The sequence below is a fragment of the Pseudophryne corroboree genome, chromosome 2, assembly GCF_028390025.1.
Source record: "Pseudophryne corroboree isolate aPseCor3 chromosome 2, aPseCor3.hap2, whole genome shotgun sequence".
Taxonomy (NCBI): Eukaryota; Metazoa; Chordata; class Amphibia; order Anura; family Myobatrachidae; genus Pseudophryne; species Pseudophryne corroboree.
The window spans coordinates 657629142-657656123 of record NC_086445.1 but is presented as its reverse complement, the minus strand read 5'-3'; the positions used below and the strand labels follow the sequence as shown (position 1 = coordinate 657656123).

General features: G+C 47.8%; 1 protein-coding gene across 4 annotated transcripts in view; it reads left to right on the top strand.

Moving 5' to 3' along the window:
• Window positions 1-1360: 1360 nt before the first annotated feature.
• The window catches only part of AHCYL1 (adenosylhomocysteinase like 1), a 905485-nt gene continuing 879863 nt past the window's right edge, over window positions 1361-26982 (top strand). For all 4 annotated transcript variants that reach the window (XM_063955029.1, XM_063955028.1, XM_063955032.1 and 1 more), the window contains exon 1: window positions 1361-1564. In XM_063955029.1, the coding sequence (XP_063811099.1) occupies window positions 1475-1564 (90 nt within the window). In that variant the 5' untranslated portion in view covers window positions 1361-1474. The remainder of the gene's footprint in view (window positions 1565-26982) is intronic.

Genomic DNA, 26982 nt, shown 5'->3' with positions numbered 1-26982 from the left:
TAGGCTGACTGCAGGCAGAGATTGTAGAATGGTAAATCGATTATGTATGGATACAAGGTAGAAAACAGGACACAATTTTGATACATATGTGTACTGTTACAATAGTATCCAGTAGAAAATCAAGCTCAGTTGGGATTCTCTGCCAGAAGGGGAATTGTAATCAGACACACACATTTATTCATAACAGGTAGTTGAAGGTTGATAAAATCGCATTTACAAGTGGCAATGCATCAACTTGAATAGGATGGTCACGAGTATTTAAACAAGCCAAGGTATGGTTAATGCTCTGCTATTAGAGATACTTATTATCAATTTATACTGACGTCATGGTATATAAATGGTTTTGTTAGCTAAGATTTATATCATTAACTACTGGCTATGCAGTAATGCATCAATTGGATTAGGATGGTCACAAGTATTTAAATAAGCCAAGGTATGGTTAATGATCTGTTATTAGAGATACCTGTTATCAATTTATACTGACGTCATGTTATATAAGCGTTTTTGCCTGCTAAGATATATATCATTAACTATTGGCTATGATTCATGAACATTTGATTTTACTCACTATTTTGTGTTATCAAATGTTATATGTTTATGAATATATTCACCACATATTAATATATTTATCAAACATAAATTGTTCAAAATTAAGTATCAAAATACTTTAATGGGGGTGCGTAAAAATGAATGCACACATTTGAATGGCATATACATATAGATATTGCCTCTGCATTTACCCCACTTATTTTAGGAAAGTTAATTAAAGGTTACGTTTTAACTTATTAAAATCATGTCACATTCATTTTACAAAAAATCTTTCATCTAAAAGAGTGCTCCCAAAAAGCAATCTACTTCTAGTGTTGCTTTCTTACAACAAATATTTGGTTATTATATTTGTTTATGATTGCGGGAGCACCTCCAGCTTTTTGAATTTCAAATCCAATGGGGATATATAGTGACTAGCTGGTTTCAAGAATTTAAAACGTCATTATTACAGTATATTCTTATTACATGTTCAGTGCGGGACATTAACACAATATTGGATACTAAAGGGCATCCTAATTCAAGAAAGGTTGCGAACCACTGCCCTACAGCATTTATATTAACAGAAATGTAAAAAAAAAACTGATCGTTAAATGTATCCTTTATAGTCATTGCCCTAAGAATAATGAAAGCATTTACTTCAGACTTAATAACTAGTAGTTTATAATAATTAATAAAAGCAGCAATTTGTAGTATAGTATACACTTTAAACATGTCTTACTAGCGCCCTCTTGTGGTTCCCTCACTGTAATACGTCAGCGCGTTGCCAGCACTGAACGTGCTGCTCCCTTTGCCAGTCTGTAACGTAATGACGTTTTACGCAGTTGTGACGTCCATTCGACCCGGCCGGTGCTTCTTCCATTTGTAACGATACGGTCACACAATTAATCTGCTAGCATTATCTTGCCGACAAGCGCATTCTACCACCATGTCTACCCCAGACGCGGCTGTAGCCGATGAACCGGAGGCGTCAAACAGATTCACCTTTATGGCTTCAGTCAGCAAGACCCCGAAAAAGGTAATGACATCACTTGTCCACACCTACACTTTTCGCACGTCATTCAACCCTGTCTGGCAGGTGTTTAAGGCTAGATAGTCCACACCCCTTTACCTTGTCCTGGCTGTCAGGGAAGGTGGGGTGTTCCCTTAAATGAGGGTCCTTTACTAGAGAAAAGAAATAGGCTAGGTTAGGGGTTATTTATTAGCAGGTGCATATAACTACATCCCGGTGCATACATGTTTAGTGCAACCTCCCATTGCATCTATGCCAGGGTTCTTCTTCACTTACCCACTTCTCATAACTTGACGTTTCAATAGCGCATTCAGAATAGGGTGAAATATTTCTTATTGGTCCGTTTCCACCATTATAATCTAAAATGTTAACACAGCACTTTACATTCTAGGGTTAGAACACTGTATTTCTCCTGTTATGCTGAAATACACTACCAGCACAATAGAAGTACTGGTATTAGAGCAAACCATATAAAGTGCATGATAAACTTGTTTACCAAAAATGTCTCCACAAATGGATGTACCTGGGTCGTAGACCCTGTGCTAGACTGAGCAGTTTGCTTATTGATTGTTATTTAGAGCACTATGCATATTTCTGTGTAAATTTTGTTACATATATATAATAAGATTTTAAACCTACCGGTAAATCTATTTCTCCTAGTCCGTAGAGGATGCTGGGGACTCCGTAAGGACCATGGGGTATAGATGGGCTCCGCAGGAGATAGGGCACCTAAAAAGAACTTTGACTATGGGTGTGCACTGGCTCCTCCCTCTATGCCCCTCCTCCAGACCTCAGTTAGAGAACTGTGCCCAGAGGAGATGGACAATACAAGGCAGGATTTAGCAATCCAAGGGCAAGATTCATACCAGCCCACACCAATCATACCATGTAACCTGGAACATACATAACCAGTTAACAGTATGAACAAAAACGACAGTAACGGTCCAAGACCGATGTCAACTGTAACATGACCCTTATGTAAGCACCAACTATGTATACAAGGCTTGCAGAGTTTCCGCACTGGGACGGGCGCCCAGCATCCTCTATGGACCAGGAGAAATAGATTTACCGGTAGGTTTAAAATCTTATTTTCTCTTACGTCCTAGAGGATGCTGGGGACTCCGTAAAGACCATGGGGTTTATACCAAAGCATCCAATCGGGCGGGAGAGTGCGGACGACTCTGCACCACCGACTGAGCAAACGCTAGGTCCTCATCAGCCAGGGTATCAAACTTGTAGAATTTAGCAAAAGTGTTTGACCCCGACCACGTCGCCGCTCGGCAAAGTTGTAAAGCCGAAACGCCTCGGGCAGCCGCCCAAGAAGAGCCCACCTTCCTAGTGGAATGGGCCTTAACCGAATTTGGTACCGGCAATCCAGCCGCAGAATGAGCCTGCTGAATCGTATTACAGATCCAGCGAGCAATAGTCTGCTTTGAAGCAGGCGCGCCAATCTTATTGGTCGCATACAGGACAAACAGAGCCTCTGTTTTCCTAATTCTAGCCATCCGGGCTACATAAATTTTTAAGGCCCTGACTACGTCCAGGGATCTGGAATCCCCCAGGTCACCGGTAGCCACAGGCACCACAATAGGTTGATTCATATGGATCGACGAAAGCACTTTAGGCAAAAATTGCGGACGTGTCCTCAATTCAGCTCGATCCACACGAAAAATCAAGTATGGGCTCTTGTGTGATAGAGCCGCCAATTCTGACACTCGCCTTGCTGATGCTAAGGCCAACAACATTACCACCTTCCAGGTAAGAAATTTCAACTCAACCTTGTTAAGCGGTTCAAACCAGTGTGATTTTAGTGGCGGTTCAAACCAGTGTGACTGCAATACCACGTTCAGGTCCCATGGTGCCACTGGAGGCACAAAAGGGGACTGGATGTGCAGCACTCCCTTTACAAACGTCTGGACTTCTGGAAGAGAAGCCAATTCCTTCTGAAAGAAAATCGAGAGGGCCGAAATCTGTAATTTCAGGCCCATATCCACTCCTGTCTGTAGGAAGTGGAGAATGGGCCTAATTTCAGGCCCATATCCACTCCTGTCTGTAGGAAGTGGAGAAAACGACCCAAATGAAAATCTTCCGTAGGTGCATTCTTGGTCTCACACCAAGACACATACTTTCGCCAGATACGGTGAAAATGTTTTATCGACACCTCCTTCCTAGCCTTTATTAAAGTAGGGATGACCTCTTCCAGAATCCCCTTTTTTGCTAGGATTCGGCGTTCAACCGCCATGCCGTCAAACGTAACCGCAGTAAGTCTTGAAATACACAGGGCCCCTGCTGCAACAGGTCTTCCCTCAGAGGAAGAGGCCAGGGGTCTCCTTTGAGCATCTCTTGTAGTTCCGAGTACCAAGCCCTTCAAGGCCAGTCTGGGACAACGAGTATCGTCTGTACTCTTCTTCGCCTTATGATCCTCAACACTTTCGTGATGAGAGGAAGAGGAGGGAACACGTAGACCGATTTGGACACCCACGGTGTTACCAGTGCGTCTACTGCTACTGCCTGAGGGTCCCGAGACCTGGCGCAATACCTCCGAAGTTTTTTGTTGAGGCGTGATGCCATCATGTCTATTTGAGGAGTTCCCCAAAGACGTGTTACGTCTGCAAAGACTTCTTGATGAAGTCCCCACTCTCCTGGATGGAGATCGTGTCTGCTGAGGAAGTCTGCTTCCCAGTTGTCCACTCTTACGGAATGAAGACAGCCGACAGAGTGCTTACAGCGAAGGATCCTTGTGGCTTCCGTCATCGCGACTCTGCTTCTTGTCCCGCCTTGGCGGTTCACATGAGCCACTGCTGTGACATTGTCTGATTGAATCAGAACCGGAAGGTTTCGAAGAAAACTCTCCGCTTGTCGAAGGCCGTTGTAAATGGCCCTGAGTTCCAACACATTGATGTGTAGACAGGACTCCTGTTCTGACCAAAGACCCTGAAAAGTCTTTCCCTGTGTGACCGCTCCCCATCCTCGGAGGCTCGCGTCCGTGGTAACTAGGATCCAGTCCTGAATCCCGAACCGGTGACCCTCCAGCAGGTGAGCACTTTGCAACCACCACAGGAGAGACACTCTGGTTCCTGGTGACAGAGTTATTTTCCGATGTAAATGCAGATGGGACCCGGGCCACTTGTCCAGAAGGTCCCATTGAAAAGTCCTTGCATGGAACCTTCCGAAGGGAATGGCCTCGTAGGCCGCCACCATTTCCCCCAGAGCTCGAGTGCATTGGTGAACTGACACCCTTTTCGGCTTTAGCAGGTCTCTGACCATGTTCTGGATGTCTTGGGCTTTCTCTATTGGGAGGAAGACCTTCATTTGTTCCGTATCCAGTATCCTACCTAGGAACGGTAGTCGAGTTGTCGGAATCAACTGTGACTTCGGTAGATTTAGAATCCAACCGTGTTGCTGGAGCACTCTCAGAGAGAGCGCCACACTGCTCCGCAATTTCTCCCTTGATCTCGCTTTTATCAGGAGATCATCCAAGTATGGGATAATTGTGACTCCATGCTTGCGCAGGACCACCATCATTTCCGCCATTATCTTGGTGAAAATCCTTGGGGCCGTGGAAAGTCCAAACGGCAACATCTGAAATTGGTAATGACAATCCTGTACAGCAAATCTCAGGTATTCCTGATGGGGGGCATATATGGGGACATGAAGGTACGCATCCTTTATGTCCAGAGACACCATAAACTCCCCCTCCTCCGTGTTGGCTATTATCGCTCTGAGAGATTCCATTTTGAATTTGAATCTTTTTATGTACAGGTTTAGGGATTTCAGATTCAAAATCGGTCTGACCGAACCGTCCGGTTTCGGGACCACAAATAAGGTTGAGTAGTAACCTCTTCCCTGCTGGTGCAGGGGAACCTTGATTATCACTTGCTGAATACACAGCGTTTGAATTGCAACTAACACTACATCCCTTTCCGATGTGGAAGCTGGTAGGGCCGATTTGAAAAATCGGCGCGGGGGCACCTCCTCGAATTCCAGTTTGTAACCCTGGGAAACTATTTCCAACACCCAGGGATTCAGGTCCGAACTGACCCAGGCCTGCCTGAAAAGTTGAAGACGTGCCCCCACCGGTGCGGACTCCCTCAGGGGAGCCCCAGCGTCATGCTGTGGGTTTTGGAGCAGCCGGGGAAGACTTTTGTTCCTGGACACCTGCCGCAGCAGGTGCTCTCTTGCCTCTGCCCTTACCTCTGAGAAGGAAAGAGGATCCCCGACCTCTTTTGGACTTGTGCGACCGAAAGGACTGCATCTGATAGGGTGTTACTTTCTTTTGCTGTTGGGGAATATATGCTAAAAAATTTGATTTACCTGCTGTAGCTGTGGAAACCAGGTCCGTCAGCCCATCCCCAAACAATACATCCCCCTTATAGGGTAGTACTTCCATATGTTTCTTGGAATCCGCATCACCCGTCCATTGGCGAGTCCATAAGGATCTTCTCGCTGAGATAGACATGGCATTGGCCCTAGAAGCTAGCAATCCAATGTCCCTTTGAGCATCCCTCATAAATAAGACTGCGTCTTTTATATAGGCTAGAGTTAGGAATATAGTATCCTTATCCATAGTATCAAATTGATCTGTCAGCTCATCTGTCCAAGCTGCAATTGCGCTACACACCCATGCCGACGCAATTGTCGGTCTTAGCACAGCACCCGCATGAGAATAAATACCCTTTAAGGTAGTTTCTTGCCTGCGATCTGCTGGGTCTTTAAGGGCCGCTGTGTCCGGAGACGGTAGCGCCACTTTCTTGGATAAGCGCGTCAGGGCCTTGTCCACAGTGGGGAGTAATTCCCAAATCTCCCTGTCCTGTTTAGGGAAAGGGTATGCCATATAAATTCTTTTGGGGATCTGCGGTCTCTTATTTGGAGTCTCCCAAGCTTTTCCAAAGAACTCATTTAATTCATGAGATGTGGGAAAATTATTAATCTGTTTCTTTTCCTTAAACATGTGTACCCTTGTGTCGGGGACTGAGGGTTCATCCACAATATGCAACACATCCCTTATTGCCACAATCATACACTCAATAGTTTTAGTCACCCTAGGGTGCAATTTTACTTCGTCATAGTCGACACTGGACTCAGAATCCGTGTCGGTAGTAGTGTCTTGTGTTAAGGGACGCTTTTGAGACCCCGACGGCCCTGTGAGTCGGTCCAATCTGAGGATTGACCGCCTGATGTCCCCCCTAAACCAGCCTTATCAAGCCTTTTATGTAAAGATGCCACACTTGCATGCAACGTATGCCACATGTCCATCCAATCAGGAGTCTGCACAGTCGACGGAGACACACCATTCATTTGCTCCACCTCCTCCATGGAGAAGCCTTCCGCCTCAGACATGTCGACACACACGTACCGACACCCCACACACACAGGGAGTTACCTATAAGGGGACAAAACCCCAACCAGGCCCTTAGGAGAGACAGAGAGATAGAGTATGCTAGCACACACCCAGCGCTTAAAAACACTGGAATATACAACCAGATAGCGCTTTTATATGTTTATAATCGTAATCTCCACTCACTGCGTCGCCAAAGTGCCCCCCTCCTCCTTTTTCCAACCTGTGAAGCTCAGCAGGGGAGAGAACAGGGAGCCAGCGTTTTCTCATGCAGCCTCTGTGGAGAAAATGGCGCTGGTTAGTGCTAAGTATCAAGCCCCGCCCACCCGACGGCGGGCTTCGGTCCCTTCATCATATATTAATAAAATGGCGGGGGTCCGTGGATTTACTGTCCCCCAGCCTAATCCTCCTTATTTATGGCCAAATCGAGGTTTATTGCTGCCCAGGGCGCCCCCCCCCCCCCCCTGCGCCCTGCACTCTTCAGTGCTTGCTTTGTGTGTGAGACTGGGAGCAATGGCGCGCAGCTTACCGCTGCGCGCTTACCTCATGAAGATCTGATGTCTTCTGCCGCCTGAAGTCTTTGCCTCAATACTCACCCGGCTTCTATCTTCGGCATCTGTGAGGAGGACGGCGGCGGCGCGGCTCTGGGACGAACCCCAGGTGAGACCTGTGTTCCGACTCCCTCTGGAGCTAATGGTGTCCAGTAGTCTAGAAGCAGTGCCCAACTTTACAAGCCAGCTCTGCTTCTCTCTCCTCAGTCCCACGATGCAGGGAGCCTGTTGCCAACAGGACTCCCTGAAAATAAAAAACCTAACAAAATAATTTTTCCACAGAAAACTCTGGAGAGCTCTCTGCAGTGCACCCATTCTCCTCTGGGCACAAGATCTAACTGAGGTCTGGAGGAGGGGCATAAAGGGAGGAGCCAGTGCACACCCATAGTCAAAGTTCTTTTTAGGTGCTCTATCTCCTGCGGAGCCCGTCTATACCCCATGGTCCTTACGGAGTCCCCAGCATCCTCTAGGACGTAAGATATATATATATATATAATTTTTTTTTTTTTTTTTTAAACGTGCACAAAAATGTGTATTAGGAGAAATGTTACCCTTTTCCACTTCTGTCTTTCTTGAACAGTCCTATGTGGAATTCTGCACCTGCTTGGATAGATTACAATATATGTTCTTACTCCCAAATACCATATTCACCTCCACACGCAACTCCGGTGAGGTAGCGTGTTATATGCTTTGGGCAGCCATGTTCATTAGTTTAGATGGGATGTAGTTATGTGACTGGAGGTCATCACAATACCAATCCCGACAGTCGGCATGCCGATTAACAGGGACTATTCCCACTCGTGGGTGTCCATGACACCCATAGAGTGGGAATAGAACCTGTGACCATGCAGGGTGGCGAGCGCAGCGAGCCCGCAAGGAGCTTTGTTGCGCTGGGCATCCCCCCTGCCGGCATTCTGCGGCATTTGGCAGCCAGAGATAAGCATTGGGTGACATTCCTTAATTGATAACAGTTTGTATAAAGCGATACATTAGTCCAGACAGGGCAGATGCAAGGTCTCCCTGCGCTCTAGACAAAGCTTCAGCCTTGTGTCCCCTAACCCTACCACCACATCTCGGTGGGTAGATACAGGTCGCCACCAGGAGGGCTGGGGTGAATTGCATCATTACACATATTCAGAGAAAAGCGACAACACTCAAGCACTTTTAAAGTGAAAAAGAATATTGTAAACAAAGTCACAAAATGTTGACTGTAGGTGTATGCATGTATATATTTATTTGATTGCTTCTTATTGTGTTCCATCCCATCTGTAATGGTGTGTACATATGGTGAGATATTTTCTTACGATTTTGACTATATAGTCAAAATCGTAAGAAAGGTTAGTGCAGATCGCAAGGAGAAAGTCACCTTGCCATCCCGATTCTATGCCGGTGCGCGGTCGGCATCACAAGCCTAGATAGTCAATATTTTCTTGCCTGCACAGTCTATCTCTATAGATGAGAGAGTCAAAATTGACACTTAGCCGAAATCGCACATAGTCAGTATCGCAAGCACACTCATTGTGTACTTGCGATGCTGACCTAGCCCCTGTCGCATAGTGAGAATCGGGCATAGCCCGAATCTCACCGTGTGTATGGGCCTTAAGTTCCTTACTGACCCACTCCCTCCTCCTCCTCCATATGTACTGTATTGTGCCACAGTGCCTTTGTTTTCCCTGTTGTTCTGTTTACATGTGCAAACCACCAGGCAGGCTGTAAGATCTTAACTGACTGTGGTCCCGCAGACAGCCCCATGGGTTATTTACCTAAAAGTAGTTTCCCCCGTAATCGGCATGGTTCTATTACAGGTGGCAGCAGCATTACAGAGACGTTGCTTGGTGCATACGTAGTCAGGTGCTGCTTGCTTCTGGAGAGCTGGGATCCAGGGGCCCGAGGAGGTGCATCAGGGTTATGAGGAATGGCCATGGGGTGCTCCTTGGATCCATAGTTACATCTGCCTCCAATGTGCCTTCACGTGACTTGATGTTACACGTGTCGGCACAGAGGAAGCGCTGATTCACTATGTGATACAGCCTGATAGTGGCGGATGCACCTAATTTGACCCGCAGCAGCAAGCCAGTGCAGTGTAAAAGGCTGCATACAGAAACACCCTTCAGTTCTTTGCTAAATGAATTTAGTGGCGCCCCTAGGCAGCTGCCTAAAGCTGCCCAATGATAGAGCCGGTCCAGGTGAAAAGAACAAAAGTGCACTTTATTTTGCCTTGCATGTAGATCAAAAATGCTGAACAGCATTTCTTTAACATTTATTTGAAGTAGTGATATGACATTCATCAACTCCAAGGTCCATTTGAAGACTCGTACAGTGTGCTCAGTAGAGGAAACATGGCACATGCAAAATGAAGCTTAGGGTGTGTACACACGGTGAGATCCTTGCTATGCCTGATTTGTACTTGCGATTTCCCTTGAACTCCCTGGAGCCTAGTTAGCACAGATTTTGACTAACTTTTCTTGAGATATGGTCTATGTGTGCTTACTATTTTTGCTTATGTGAGATTTTGGCTTATGTGAGATGTCATTGACATGTGAGATGAACCTAGATAGTACACGGATCTAGCAAGGGCACTGGTGGGTGCAGGGCGCTGGGGGGGGGGCGCCCTGGGCTGCAATATATATATACCTTTCTCTGACGTCCTAGTGGATGCTGGGTACTCCGTAAGGACCATGGGGAATAGACGGGCTCCGCAGGAGACTGGGCACTCTAAAGAAAGATTAGGTACTATATCTGGTGTGCACTGGCTCCTCCCTCTATGCCCCTCCTCCAGACCTCAGTTAGAGTCTGTGCCCGGCCCGAGCTGGTTGCACACTAGGGGCTCTCCTGAGCTTCTAGTAAAGAAAGTATTTGTTAGGTTTTTTATTTTCAGTGAGATCTGCTGGCAACAGACTCACTGCTACGAGGGACTAAGGGGAGAAGAAGCGAACCTACCTGCTTGCAGCTAGCTTGGGCTTCTTAGGCTACTGGACACCATTAGCTCCAGAGGGATCGAACACAGGCCCAGCCTCGGTCATCTGGTCCCGGAGCCGCGCCGCCGTCCCCCTTGCAGAGCCAGAAGCAAGAAGAACATCCTGAAAATCGGCGGCTGAAGACTCCGGTCTTCATTAAGGTAGCGCACAGCACTGCAGCTGTGCGCCATTGCTCCCTATGCACACCACATACTCCAGTCACTGATGGGTGCAGGGCGCTGGGGGGGGGCGCCCTGGGCTGCAATTAGAGTACCTTACATTGGCAAACAGCACATAATATAGTCTAATAAACTATATATGTGCAAAAATCCCCTGCCATAATATAAATATAAGAGCGGGAGAAGTCTGCCGAGAAAGGGGCGGGGCTATCTCCCTCAGCACACTGGCTTCATTTCCTCTTCACAGCTCCGCTGGAAGACAGCTCCCCAGGCTCTCCCCTGCAGTTTCCAGGCTCAAAGGGTAAAAAAGATGGGGGGGGGGCACTGAATTTAGGCGCAAACTGTATATGTAAAGCAGCTATAGGGAAAATCACTTAGTGTTAGTTTAAATCCCTGATTAAATAGCGCTGTGGTGTGTGCTGGCATACTCTCTCTCTGTCTCCCCAAAGGACTTTGTGGGGTCCTGTCCTCAGTCAGAGCATTCCCTGTGTGTGTGCGGTGTGTCGGTACGGCTGTGTCGACATGTTTGATGAGGAGGCTTATGTGGAGGCGGAGCAGGTGCCGATAAGTGTGATGTCACCCCCTGCGGGGCCGACACCAGAGTGGGTGGATATGTGGAAGGTATTAACCGATAGTGTCAACTCCTCTCATAAAAGGCTGGATGACGTAACAGCCGTGGGACAGCCGGCTTCTCAGCCCGTGCCTGCCCAGGCGTCTCAAAGGCCATCAGGGGCTCAAAAACGCCCGCTACCTCAGATGGCAGACACAGATGTCGACACGGAGTCTGACTCCAGTGTCGACGAGGATGAGACATATACACAATACACTAGGGGCATCCGTTGCATGATTACGGCAATGAAAAATGTGTTACACATTTCTAACATTAACCCAAGTACCACTAAAAAGGGTATTATGTTTGGGGAGAGAAAGCAGCCAGTGTTTTTTCCCCCATCAGATGAGTTGAATGAAGTGTGTGAAGAAGCGTGGGCTTCCCCCGATAAGAAACTGGTAATTTCTAAAAAGTTACTGATGGCGTACCCTTTCCCGCCAGAGGATAGGTCACGTTGGGAGATATCCCCTAGGGTGGATAAGGCGCTCACACGCTTGTCAAAAAAGGTGGCACTGCCGTCTCAGGATACGGCCGCCTTGAAGGAACCTGCTGATAGAAAGCAGGAGGCTATCCTGAAGTCTGTATATACACTCAGGTACTATACTGAGACCTGCAATTGCCTCAGCATGGATGTGTAGTGCTGCTGCAGCGTGGTCTGATACCCTGTCAGATAATATTGATACCCTCGACAGGGATACTATTTTGCTAACCATAGAGCATATTAAAGACGTCGTCTTATATATGAGGGATGCACAGAGGGATATTTGCCGGCTGGCATCCAGAATTAATGCAATGTCCATTTCTTTATCATCCACTAGGGGTCACTGGAGTACTCTTGGGGATATGGACGGCTTCCACCGGAAGAAGGCACTGAATAAATTAATTTTTGAGACTACTCCTCCCCTCCATATCCTCGAGCACTTCAGTGTTTTTTCTGTGCTCGACACAGTTAGAAGGCATAGTGGAGCTCGTCCACGAAGTATTGGAATTTTTTTTTTTAGTTCCTAAGTTTTTCTTCTTTTCAAGGATTTCCACGTCCTTTCCCCCCTTCTAACAGGCGTGGGTCAGGGACAGTGGAAGCGGCTGAGAACAGCCGTGAGTGTCGGACCTCTCTGTAAAGAGCTCCCTCACTCCACCTGCAGGCTGCCTGCAAAAAGCTGGACGGAGCTTGGATGAGAAGCCCCGTCATAGACTTTGGTCACGGTCCAGGTATGTTAGGGGCGGTCAGCTCTTGCTGCCGCTCCACTGTTGGGGATTGTATTGGGTACTCACCGCTGCCCGGAGCGCGTGTGCATGGGCCGCATCACGGCTCCATGCGGCGCGCTCTCACTCTCCGCTCCCAGCATCTTAAATACCAGACCGCTGCTCCCCGGCGCCGCAGCAGCGCTGCCTGGCTACACAGACACTCCGCAAAATGTGTGTGGCGGGCGGGAGCGCGTGTGCATAGGCCGCTCCAGGGCTCTATGCAGCACGCTCGCTGCTTCCGCTATCCGCCCGCAGCAGCCGAGGAGTTCCCGCTGCCTGGGCCTACAGGTACAGGCCGCTCACACGGCCCTATGCAGACTTCCACAGGCCCCGACCCGGTGCTGTACACGGAGGTCGTGGGAGTGGGGGGGGGGAGACATTGGCAGTATTTGGCATGCTTAATATGTTAATGTTCTCCTGTCTGTTCCAGGTTTCCTTTATTACATCTCGGCTAAGAGTGGTACTAGGGGAATTTTGGGGTCAGTTTTCTTATTGCTGGCAGGCACTGCACTTGCCTGATATATACCAGGAACCTTGGTGTTATTACTGAGTCGTGCAGTCTGTCTGTGTGTAGTTTGTATTGTCTGTCTTTTATAATGAGTAAGACACCAGCAAAATCTAAGAAACATTTTTCATGTCATGTCTGTAAGAGTGTGTTGCCTGATGGATCCACCACATGTACAGCATGTGTTGTTAATACAGCCATAAATACGATTTCAGAAGTAAAACCACCATCTCTGGACCCTCCATGGGCTTTACTTGCAGATGTATTAGTTGGTTTACAATCAGAGCTGGCCGCCTCTCGTGAAGAAAGAGAGGCGGCAAGATCTGAGTTTAAAATGAGACCATTTGAGTTACCAGAGTCTCAATCTGGTCAGAGGCCCACCTTGAGTGGAAAAGATAAATTTCCTTTTCCTAATAATTCTCCAGTCTCTGGGATACTAGACCTCACTGAACAGGAGTATGAGGAGGGCGAAATAGGGCAACAGTCAGATAGTGACGATTTTGACAGCCCAGGTATTGACAATCTCATCAGAGCAGTACGTCAGTCGCTGGAGTTTACGGAAACTGAGGAGCCCCTGACGAATGATGAGGTAGTTTTTACTAAACGACAGAGATCTCCGATGTGTTTCCCTATTTCGGAATCTCTTAATAAAATGTTACTGGAATCACGGAAAAATCCGGATAAACGGTTTTCTATTCCTCGTAGATTTAAATCAAGTTACCCGTTTCCAGAGTCCATGACAGCTACTTGGGAGAACCCACCATTGGTGGATTCATCCGTATCCAAACTTACAAGGAAGTTAACCATACCAGTACCAACTGCTACTACGCTTAAAGACCCTGCAGATCGTAAAATAGAGGCTATGCTAAGGTCCATGTATACAGCAGCTGGAGTGCTGCTGAGACCTGGGTTGGTTGGCATTTGGGTTACTAAAGCTTTAATGGTATGGATAAAAGAGCTCAAGTCGGCTCTGCAAGATGACCATCTTATACTTCTCGCGGATCAAATCTGGGAAGCTGCTGAATATCTATGTACAGCTTCTACTGACGTCTGTCAGCTTACTTCTCGCCTGTCCTCATCGCTAGTCATAGTACGACGAGCACTTTGGCTGCGTTCTTGGCAGGCGGAGACGGAGGTTAAAAAAGGTATAGAGGCATTGCCTTATGATGGCGAGAAGCTTTTCGGTCCTGAATTGGACAAATGGATTTCTGAGGCTACTGGAGGAAAGTCTGTGTTTCTTCCATCGCCTACAACTATACCTAAACGGAAATATTCTGGTCCGGCGTTCAAATCCTTTAGAACTCAGCCCTTTCGTGGGCAGGGCACAGGAGCAGTCACGCCTGGTAGAAGAGGTCGGGGACGTAGTGCTCGACAATCCAATGCACGTCGTCAAGACACTAAGACCACTAACAAACCAGTGGCATGACGGGCTCCCAGCCCATCTCGGATCTCCAATTGTGGGAGCACGCCTTCAGAGCTTTCAGGGGGCGTGGCTGCAGACGTCCACAGATGGGTGGATCCGCAAGTTAGTATTAGAGGGTTACAAAATAGAGTTCGATTATCTTCCGACAGGAAGATTTTTCACGACAGGACTGCCTGTGTCGGACGACAAGAAAGCAGTTCTGCAGGTTGCCATTCAGTCTCTGCTGAATGCTGCAGTTGTAATTCCGGTCCCCGTGCAGGAACAGGGGCAGGGTTATTATTCCAGTCTGTTTCTGGTACCAAAACCAGATGGCTCAGTCAGGCCAATATTGAACCTAAAAGGTCTCAATCATTACGTCACTTACCACAGATTCAAGATGGAATCTCTCAGGTCAGTAATTGCAGGGTTAGAGCCGCAGGAATTCATGATTGCACTGGATCTCAAGGATGCGTACTTACACATTCCGATTTGGCCACCTCACCAGAGTTTCTTAAGGTTTGCGATAAGGCGAGACCATTACCAGTTTCAGGCTCTCCCGTTTGGCCTCTCATCAGCGCCTCGGGTATTCACCAAGGTAATGTCCGTGATGATAGCTCATCTCAGGTCCCTAGGGGTAATAATTGTTCCGTATTTGGACGATCTACTCATAAAGGCTCCGTCTCAACAATTGCTTCTCCAGCATGCTTTGCTAACGTACAATGTACTAGTTCAGCACGGTTGGATAGTCAGTTTAAAGAAATCACATCTAATTCCGTGTCAGCAACTTCAATTCCTAGGGATGATTCTCGATACAGTAAAACAAAAGGTTTACCTGCCACAACAGAAAGTACAGGTCATTCGTCATCTGGTGCAATTAGTGCTCAAGCCACGCACAGTCTCAGTACATTTGTGCATTCGCCTTTTAGGCACAATGGTGGCGGCTTTCGAAGCACTTCAGTTCGGAAGGTTTCACTCACGTCCGTTTCAACTGGAGGTGTTAGCGCAATGGTCGGGATCACATCTGCAGTTGCACCACAGGGTGAGATTGTCGCCACAAGTCAGGGTGTCTCTTCTCTGGTGGTTAAAAATACACAATCTATCTGCAGGGAGACGATTCGGCGTCGTGAATTGGATAATTCTGACAACAGACGCAAGTCTCAGAGGTTGGGGAGCTGTAGTTCAGAGTCATCGGCTCCAGGGCCTCTGGGCAAATCACGAAAGATCGCTATCCATAAATGTTCTGGAACTCAGGGCGATTTACAATGCTCTAAGACAAGCAGTGTACATGTTTCGTTTTCAGACTGTTCAGGTGCAGTCAGACAATGCGACGGCAGTCGCATACATAAACAAACAAGGAGGAACGAGAAGCCGCATGGCAATGCGGGAAGTAGCTCGGATCCTCAGATGGGCCGAATATCACCAGGTGATATTGTCGGCAGTGTTCATTCCGGGAGTGGACAACTGGGAGGCAGATTTTCTCAGTCGTCGGGATTTTCATCCAGGAGAGTGGGCATTAAATCCAGAAGTATTTCAGATGTTGATCCAGAAGTGGGGGTACCCTCAGGTGGATCTGATGGCATCCCGCCACAATCATCAGGTGTCACGATATGTGTCCAGAACAAGAGATCCAGGGGCAGTGGCGGTGGATGCTCTCACAGCCACGTGGCCGTACAGCCTTGTGTATCTGTTTCCACCGTTTCCGCTGCTCCCGCTGTTGCTAAAACGAATCAAGAGAGGGTCCGTCACAGTCATACTAATAGCGCCTCATTGGCCTCGGAGGGCTTGGTTCTCGGATCTCCTCGGGTTACTCGCAGACGATCCGTGGCCACTCCCACTACGTCCGGACCTGTTACAACAGGGTCCGTTCCTTTACCCCGATTTAGCGCGGCTGCGTTTGACGGGGTGGCTGTTGAAAAGGCCATCTTAAGAAGAGAGGGCATTCCTGAGTCTGTTATACCAACCATGGTACGAGCTAGGAAGCCGGTTACGGCAGCTCATTATTACAGAATCTGGCGTACTTATATAAGTTGGTGTGAAGCTCGGAAATTTCCGACATCATCTTTTAATTTATCCCGTCTTTTGTTATTTTTACAGATGGGGTTAGATGGAGGACTACGTCTTTCCACACTAAAGGTGCAGGTATCTGCGTTGTCAATTTTCTTTCAAAGGAAATTGGCCTCGTTGCCGTCAATACATACGTTTTTACAGGGTGTAAAGAGGATACAGCCTCCTTTCATTCCACCTACAGCACCATGGGACTTGAATCTGGTTTTAGATTTCTTACAGTCCGATTACTTTGAACCTTTACGACAAGTGGATATTAAATTTCTCACTTGGAAAACGATTTTTCTTTTAGCCTTAGCTTCGGCTAGGCGTGTTTCAGATCTGGGTGCCTTGTCGTGCAAGTCACCGTATTTAGTTTTTCATGATGACAGAGCGGAACTTCGGACGAATCCCGCTTTTCTACCAAAGGTAGTGTCGTCTTTTCACATCAATCAACCAATAGTAGTTCCTGTGTTAACAGGAGATTCTGGAACGTTGGATGTGGTTCGCGCATTGCGCATCTATGTATCCCGAACGTCTACTGTGCGTAAAACGGATACGTTGTTTGTTCTCTATGATGCGGCTAAGAGGGGTTGGCCAGCCTCTAAGCAAACCTTATCCAGATGGATCAAACTGACCATACGTCAGGCTTACCTTTATGCTAGGTTACAGCCACCTACTTCAGTAACAGCTCATTCCACACGTTCTGTGGGAACGTCATGGGCAGCGAGTCGTGGGGCTTCTACGACACAGCTTTGCCGTGCGGCTACTTGGTCTTCAGTGCACACGTTTGTGCGCTTTTACAAGTTTGATACTTTCGCGGCATCAGCATCTAGCTTTGGCCGTTTAGTGTTACAAGTGCCAAACAGCTCTCCCACCACGGAGGAAACTTTGGTACATCCCAAGAGTACTCCAGTGACCCCTAGTGGATGATAAAGAAAATAGGATTTTGGTACTTACCAGGTAAATCCTTTTCTTTGAATCCATAGGGGGCACTGGACGCCCACCCAGAGCAGTTTACCTGTTTTAGGAAGTTCAGTGGTTCTTATGGTAACACACTTTCACGACTGGTTTAAATTTAACAAGGGTTAATCAGTTATGGTGTCAACTGTTTAGTTGTCTGTTACGTTTTGTGTCAACTTTATTGTTGTCCGTGAGATTATATGTAATTCTCCTTTGGTCAATCTCTCTATCGATCCTGTTCGGCTCAGTAAAAAACACTGAAGTGCTCGAGGATATGGAGGGGAGGAGTAGTCTCAAAAATTAATTTATTCAGTGCCTTCTTCCGGTGGAAGCCGTCCATATCCCCAAGAGTACTCCAGTGCCCCCTATGGATTCAAAGAAAAGGATTTACCTGGTAAGTACCAAAATCCTATTTTCTGCCAGAAGGGTATTATGGACCCGGCAGTGGACAGGTGATGCTGATTCTAAAAGGCACATGGAGGTTTTGCCTTATAAGGGTGAGGAATTGTTTGGGGATGGTCTCTCGGACCTCGTATCCACAGCAACAGCTGGGAAATCGACATTTTTACCTCAGGCTCCCTCACAACCTAAGAAAGCACCGTACTATCAGGTACAGTCCTTTCGGCCTCAGAAAGGCAAGCGGATCAAAGGTGCTTCCTTTCTGCCCAGAGGCAGGGGGAGAGGGAAAAAGCTGCACCAGACAGCCAGTTCCCAAGAACAAAAATCCTCCCCTGCTTCTACTAAGTCCACCGCATGACGCTGGGGCTCCACGGCCGGAGCCGGGTGCGGTAGGGGCGCGTCTCCGGAACTTCAGCGACCAGTGGGTTCGCTCACGGGTGGATCCCTGGGTTCTACAAGTGGTATCTCAGGGATACAAGCTGGAGTTGGAGGCTACTCCCCCTCGACGTTACCTCAAATCGGCCTTGCCAGCTGCTCCCAGGGAAAGGGAGGTAGTACTGGCGGCAATTCACAAGCTGTACCTCCAGCAGGTGATAATCAAGGTCCCCCTCCTTCAACAGGGACGGGGTTACTATTCCACAATGTTTGTGGTACCGAAACCAGACGGTTCGGTGAGGCCCATTCTCAATTTGAAAGCCTTGAACACTTATATAAGGAAGTTCAAGTTCAAGATGGAATCGCTCAGGGCGGTTATTGCAAGCCTGGAAGAGGGGGATTTTATGGTGTCGCTGGACATCAAGGATGCATACCTGCATGTCCCCATTTACCCACCTCACCAGGAGTACCTCAGGTTTGTGGTACAGGACTGCCATTACCAATTCCAGACGTTGCCGTTTGGTCTGTCCACGGCACCGCGGGTGTTTACCAAGGTAATGGCCGAAATGATGATACTCCTTCGACGGAAGGGAGTGATAATTATCCCGTACTTGGACGATCTCCTTATAAAGGCGAGATCCAAAGAGCAGTTGCTAGTCAGCGTAGCACTATCTCAGGAAGTGCTGCATCAGCACGGCTGGATTCTGAATATCCCAAAGTCACAGCTGATTCCTGCGACGCGTCTGCTGTTCTTGGGCATGATTCTGGACACAGAACAGAAGAAAGTGTTTTTCCCGGAGGAGAAGGCCCAGGAATTATCATCTCTGGTCAGGGACCTCCTGAAACCAAAGCAGGTGTCGGTGCATCACTGCACGCGAGTCCTGGGAAAGATGGTGGCTTCTTACGAAGCAATTCCCTTCGGCAGGTTCCATGCAAGGACCTTTCAGCGGGATCTGTTAGACAAGTGGTCCGGATCGCATCTTCAGATGCATTGATTGATCACCCTGTCCCGAGGGCCAGGGTGTCTCTGCTATGGTGGCTGCAGAGTGCGCACCTTCTCGAAGGCCGCAGATTCGGCATACAGGACTGGGTCCTGGTGACCACGGATGCAAGCCTCCGAGGTTGGGGAGCAGTCACCCAGGGAAGAAACTTCCAAGGACAATGGTCGAGTCAGGAAACTTCCCTACATATAAATATTCTGGAACTAAGGGCCATTAACAATGCCCTGAGTCAAGCAGAACCCCTGCTTCAAAACCAACCGGTTCTGATTCAGTCAGACAACATCACGGCGGTCGCCCATGTAAACCGCCAGGGCGGCACAAGAAGCAGGATGGCAATGGCAGAAGCCACAAGGATTCTTTGATGGGCGGAGAATCACGTGCTAGCACTGTCAGCAGTGTTCATTCCGGGAGTGGACAACTGGGAAGCAGATTTCCTCAGCAGACTCGACCTCCACCCGGGAGAGTGGGGACTTCATCCAGAAGTCTTCAAGCTGATTGTAAATCGCTGGGAACGGCCACAGGTGGACATGATGGGGGTCCCGCCTCAACAAAAAGCTAAAAAGATAGTGCGCCAGGTCAAGGGACCCTCAGGCGATAGCTGTGGACGCTCTAGTGACACCGTGGGTGTACCATTCGGTGTATGTGTTCCCTCCTCTTCCTCTCATACCCAAGGTACTGAGGATAATAAGAAAAAGGGGAGTAAGAACTATACTCATTGTACCGGATTGGCCAAGAAGAACTTGGTACCCAGAACTTCAGGAAATGATCTCAGAGGACCCATGGCCTCTGCCGCTCAGACAGGACCTGCTACAGCAGGGGCCCTGTCTGTTCCAAGACTTACCGCGGCTGCGTTTGACGGCATGGCGGTTGAACGGCGGATCCTAAAGGAAAAGGGCATTCCGGATGAAGTCATTCCTACGCTGATTAAAGCTAGGAAGGATGTGACAGCAAAACATTATCACCGCATATGGCGAAAATATGTTGCTTGGTGTGAGGCCAAGAAGGCCCCAACGGAGGAATTTCAGCTGGGTCGATTTATGCACTTCCTACAGTCAGGAGTGACTATGGGCCTTAAATTGGGTTCCATAAAAGTCCAGATTTCGGCCTTGTCTATTTTCTTTCAAAAAGAACTGGCTTCACTGCCTGAAGTTCAAACGTTTGTTAAGGGAGTGCTCCATATTCAGCCCCCTTTTGTGCCTCCAGTGGCACCTTGGGATCTCAACGTTGTGTTGGATTTCCTAAAATCACATTGGTTTGAGCCACTTAAAACCGTGGAGCTGAAATATCTCACGTGGAAAGTGGTCATGCTATTGGCCTTGGCTTCGGCCAGGCGTGTGTCAGAATTGGCAGCTTTGTCGTGTAAAAGCCCATATCTGATTTTCCATATGGACAGGGCAGAATTGAGGACTCACCACCTTTGGGAGAAACTGGGGACATCAGCTTTTCATTTGAACCAACCTATTGTGGTGCCTGCGGCTACTCGTGACTTGGAGGATTCCAAGTTGCTGGACGTAGTCCGGGCCCTAAAAATCTATGTTCCAGGACAGCTGGAGTCAGAAAAACTGACTCGCTATTTATCCTGCATGCACCCAACAAGCTGGGTGCTCCTGCTTCAAAGCAGACTATTGCTCGCTGGATCTGTAGCACGATTCAACTTGCACATTCTGCGGCTGGACTGCCGCATCCTAAATCAGTAAAAGCCCATTCCACGAGGAAAGTGGGCTCTTCTTGGGCGACTGCCCGAGGGGTCTCGGCTTTACAACTTTGCCGAGCTGCTACTTGGTCGGGTTCAAACACATTTGCAAAATTCTACAAGTTTGATACCCTGGCTGAGGAGGACCTTGAGTTTGCTCATTCGGTGCTGCAGAGTCATCCGCACTCTCCCGCCCGTTTGGGAGCTTTTGTATAATCCCCATGGTCCTTACGGAGTACCCAGCATCCACTAGGACGTCAGAGAAAATAAGAATTTACTCACCGGTAATTCTATTTCTCGTAGTCCGTAGTGGATGCTGGGAGCCCGTCCCAAGTGCGGACTCTCTGCAATACGTGTATATAGTTATTGCTTAACTAAAGGGTTTTGTTATGAGCCATCTGTTAATGAGGCTCATTTGTTATTCATACTGTTAACTGGGTATAGTTATCACAAGTTGTACGGTGTGATTGGTGTGGCTGGTATGAGTCTTACCCTGGATTCCAAATCCTTTCCTTGTAATGTCAGCTCTTCCGGGCACAGTTTCCCTAACTGAGGTCTGGAGGAGGGGCATAGAGGGAGGAGCCAGTGCACACCAGATATAGTACCTAATCTTTCTTTTAAGAGTGCCCAGTCTCCTGCGGAGCCCGTCTATACCCCATGGTCCTTACGGAGTACCCAGCATCCACTACGGACTACGAGAAATAGAATTACCGGTGAGTAAATTCTTATTATCTCACCGTGTGTACACACCCTTAAGGGCCCTACACATTGGCCGATCCGCCGCCGAGCTGCCCGACGGCGGATACGGCCGACGGGCGACCCTGCGGCGGAGGGGCAGTGACGGGGGGAGTGAAGTTTCTTCACTCCCCCCGTCACCCGGCTGCATTGAAGTGCAGGCAAATATGGACGAGATCATCCATATTGGCCTGCATGTACAGCCGACAGGGGACCAGCGATGAACGAGCGCGGGGCCGCGCATCATTCATCGCTGGAGCCTCCACACTGCACGATATGAACGGGATCTTGTTCATATCGTGCAGTGATGTCGGCCAGTGTGTAGGGCCTTTAGTTTCATATCCCGCAGAGAAACATTCTGCAAGGCTTTACAATCTACCCACTTTAAATGTGCCCCTTTGTGTGGCCCTTGGTTGTGGTTACAAAATCACCCATTCCCACGGTAGCAATGGAGGAGCATCAGCCAGAAGTTCCATGTATCAAAAGATGTTGGCCACTTCTCCATACTGTCATCGGCCAGTGCTCCGGCTCAGTGTGCCACGGGTGCATTAAAAACACTGGATGAGTGACATCATGTTACTTTATTAAATATTTCAGGCAACACCAAATGAGTATCGCTTTATGCAATTTTATAGGTTTGCCTGAAGTTAGCATTGGCCTTATATTTAAATTGTGCACAGTGGTTGCTTTCAAAGCGTCTTTTTGTGTGTATATGTTTGTTGTAGGGCTACCAACTGTGTCATCTAATTATTATTTTTTTAAATAACTACGTCGTCCTTGAGTTTGTCTGTGTTACGTTTACCTACACAGGTTTTGAGAAATGTAATCATTAAATTAAATCTCCTGGAAAAAGCTTGTGCAACCTAAGTAGACAGATGTGTTTACATTCACTGACCCATCTTGTGGAAACAAATCAGACTTTAGTTATACTGACAAAACTTGGCAAGTAAGGGAGGTTCAAGAGGGCAACCATTTATTTTAGTTAGATCTGTATAAAAGGTTAGAGAGAGCATAACAGTGAATAGTGCCGCTGCCAAAATGTATTTGTGAGAGCTGTCTTTCAATAAAAAACATACTTTCCCTTTAGAATACAATACTGCCCCTCTTATGCTGGGAGTGGAAAACATCTAGTTCCTCACTTTTTACTTTAATCTCTATTGTAAAAGCTACATTTTTATAATGTTATATTTGATGGAATATGCGTTTATTATTTATCTTTATTGCGCATCTGAGGGAAAACCGTGCATACTTGTTTTATATAGTAAAGACTGGTTTGCCTACTGTTGAATACCGTTCTATTTCATTTACAATTGTCCCTCATCTCTTGACACCATTGCTTTTATATATCTTTATTTCCTTTCCTGGTTCTATCTGACAGCTAAAGAGACACACAATGCATTGTTTGTTCAGTAAATCACTAGTTGTGTGTAGTACTCTGGACAGGTATGTCATTAGTGGAAACCTCTAATAAACTGCCCTGCCCCCATTTTTGGATTCTGAGGACTTGTTCTATAATCTGTAAGACGCTCTGCTACTCCCCCCTTTGTTCAAATCTCTTACTGATGCTGGTTTAACTACTGAACCTCTTTAAGCTGCTTTGAATATATTTAATATTTTTAGCATTTGTTAAGCATTGCTGAGACCCATACAGTGGGTAGGGATTACCCTGTCATAATCCACAACTCTCTTGTGTGCTCAGTGTGTTTATTCCTGTACTGCAGTACTGATGCATGACCACATGGACCTGATACTGACTCTTATGTCTCAGTGAGGGCTTGGTGTACTAAAACATCTGGGCCCAAATGTAATAGAGTGAGAGTTTCAGAAAGTGAGAGATATGGTAAGGTTTTGCAGTTTTTTTTTTTAAAGTGGCAATCATTTACACAGCAAGATCAACCTGAAAAACCTTACCAAATCTCTCACTTTCTGAAACTCTCACTCTATTACATTTGGCCCCTGGTATTGTGCCCATAAACAAAAAGACAAGTTTTCATTTTGCTGGAAAAGTTATTTAAATCTGCACTGAAGTGTGAAGTTTATTAGCTCCGCATCCTCCCCATAGGGCAAGGAGCAGTTGAGTTTGTGGAAACCTGGCATTGTGTGACACAGGGTGGGGGGTAGTGGTGCTCGCAGGGGAAGCTACCGAGCACCCAGAAACCCCCCTGATGGACCAAGTTTATTTATTTATTTATTTTTTTAGATGGAGACAGCTCTGTCTCTACAGTTACCGCTGCAGCTCCAATCGGTTTACCTCTCTGTGCTTTGCAATGTACAGGAAATGGCCGGGGAGAGCCAGAGGTAGGGACGGGCAGTGGCATTTAGCGTGACGACCGAAGTGAGCTGCATCTAGATTGCACGGTTCAGTTACTCCAGGATCACGGATGGATCCTGGTTTCGAAAAGTCGCACCTAATTCTTTGTCAGCGCCTTCAGTTTCTGGGGTTTATCTTCGACACCTCCTTCCGGAGGGTTTTCTTGACTAAGTTTAAAGCCCTGCAGAACTTGGTCACATCAGTACTACCAGTATCTCGTCTGTTGATCTTGTTGTGCATGAAGCTGTTGGGCGTGATGGTCTCCACTTTCGAGACCATTCCATATGTCAGGTTCCATTCGCATGAATTCCAGTGGGAAATTCTCCAAACTTGGGCGGAATGCTCAGCATCCTGTCATCTCAGTTTCTTTTTCTGTCAGCACTCGTCAATCTCAATATTGGTGGCTGTTCACGGTCATCTCATCCAAGGTTGATCCTTGTTCACTCAGGATTGGATCTTTGAGATCATGGATGTGAGTCTACTCTGATGGGGTGCCGTAGCATTACATCTTCATTCCCAGGGCCTTTGGCCATTGTCCAATCAATGTGCTAGAGCTTCGGTCTTTCTTAAACGCGCAGTCCGTTCTGGCCAGCCAGTTTGTATTCAGTCAGACAACACCACAACAAGGAGGCACAAAGAGAGCAGTAGCGACGGCAGATGCAACCTGAATACTTTCCTGGGCAGAGAACTTTGTTCTGGCATTATCTGCAGTGTTCATCTCGGGTGTGGAAAATTCAGCAGAACCATGTTTTACCCGGGTAAGTGGTCTATCAATACGGAGGTCTTCCAGCTGTTAGTTCGGCTGTGGGGCCATCTGCAAGTGGATCTTGTGACCTGTAGACATAACTTCAAGGTTTCACAGTTGCAGAAACCCGCTGACTTTCACAGTAGATGCCATGACCATTACAAGGGACTTTTGTCTACTATATGTTTCCTCCAACCCCAGTGTTGCCTCAGGTACTAATGCACATCAAAGACCAACGAGCGACGGTGATCATAGTTGCACCAAACAGGCTCAAAATACGCCAACTTTCTCAAAATGTCGGCAGCTCCCAGGGAGTGTTTTCCACTTCATCCAGACCTACTACAATAAAGTCTGTTTCTACAAGAGAACCTTCCTCAGTTGGCTTTAACGCCTAGCTTTTGAGACCAAGCTTTTGATAGCTAAAGGTTTTGCTTCCTCTGTAGTATGCACTATACTGTGAACCCAGGAACTGGTTTTGTCACGCAAGTACCACAGAGCAGATTGTGGAATATCTACATCTTGTGGTGTAAACGGAGACTGGTTCATACATCCAAGTTTAGTCTATCTCAGTTTTTGACCTTCCATGAGGTAGGTTTGGATGCTGGTTTAAAGCTTTGTTCTTTGAAAGTATAGATTTCGTCCCTTTCAGTTTTTTCCCGTGCCGGCATTGTAGTTAACAGTGTGAGGGCTAGGGTCCCTTCACACTGCACGGCCCCGGCTCGGCTGCCGGGTTGCAGCCGGGTCTCACCACTGGAAGGTCCGGCGGCCGGGTGGCCGCCGGGCCGTCTTTGGAGCCAGTAAACCATGTGTGTGAAGGGGAGCTTTCACACACAACGGTTTTTTCTGAAGCCGTGTCTGATGCTGCGCATGCGCACAGCATCACACACGGCTCAAAGCCGTCCTGTGTGACAGACACTGCCGGTTTCTCCCGGATGGCAAAAAGCCGGACAAAGTTTGTCCGGCTTTTTGCCATCCGGGAAAAACCGGAGTGTGTGTTACAGCCCTACTGGGTATAATAGTAGTAATTAATTCAGGTGTGCGTTAACACATACCAAATATAAAAGACATCTGTAATGACATAAAAGAAGCAGTTGTTGCTGCTCGTCAGTGAAAAGAGAAATCAAGTAGGGCAATATAGTGGGGCATATACATACTGTTTAAAATCTCAAGAAATGCTTTGGTCATGTACTGTATTTTTAGATATACAGAAGTGAGTGAAAGGTACCTCTTTGTAAGTATCTGTTAAAACAGAATTTCTGCTGCGGGGTACACTGGGCTCCACAAAGATGGACAATGGGGTGTAGAGTAGGATCTTGATCCGAGGTACCAACAGGCTCAAAGCTTTGACTGTTCCCAGAATGCACAGCGCCGCCTCCTCTATAACCCCGCCTCCCTGCACAGGAGCTCAGTTTTGTAGTTGGTGCTGCAGTAAGCAGGCACATAACAGAGGGGCTGCTCCAGGCAGCCCTAAGTGCTGAAACACACTACCCGGCTTTTGCCGGCCGGGAAAAAGCCGGACGGCTTTTTCCCGTGCCGGCATTGTAGTTAACAGTGTGAGGGCTAGGGTCCCTTCACACTGCACGGCCTCGGCCCGGCTGCCGGGTTGCAGCCGGGTCTCACCACTGGAAGGTCCGGCGGCCGCCGGGCCGTCTTTGGAGCCAGTAAACCATGTGTGTGAAGGGGAGCTTTCACACACAACGGTTTTTTCTGAAGCCGTGTCTGATGCTGCGCATGCGCACAGCATCACACACGGCTCAAAGCCGTCCTGTGTGACAGACACTGCCGGTTTCTCCCGGATGGCAAACAGCCGGACAAAGTTTGTCTGGCTTTTTGCCATCCGGGAAAAACCGGAGTGTGTGTTACAGCCCTAAGGAGAGCTTCTATTTGAAGAAAAAAGTGAAGACTTCAAGGGCAGCAGCTGTGGTAAATGTTAGAAGACATTCACTGCTGCAGCTCCAGCTCTCCCCAGCGGCGATGTACACTCCCGAGCCCTGGTTGCCGGGTAACTACAGCAGGAGGCTCCGGTTTTCTTCACGTCAGGCACACACGACGGGGGCTCTCTGGGATCGCGTGGCCGCGCTTCGGGAGGTGGTAACCGGTCTTTATCGCGATCCGGCGGGGTCAGTGGGAGGCGGGCCGCGCGCGCTGGCGGTGGACACTGTGGAAGTACAGGCGATCCCACTAGATCACCAGGGCATGGGTGCAGGTTTTCTCTCTAAACCATTTTCAGTAGCCCACAGTACCCGGTGGTTTTGCCAGCAGGGGAATAAGGCTTAGACTTGAAGCCCTTCCTCCAGCACCAGGGCGCCATTTCCCGCAAATGTTCCCGCCCTGGAGCTGCATATCTGTCTCTCCCTCACTCCCTGTCAGTG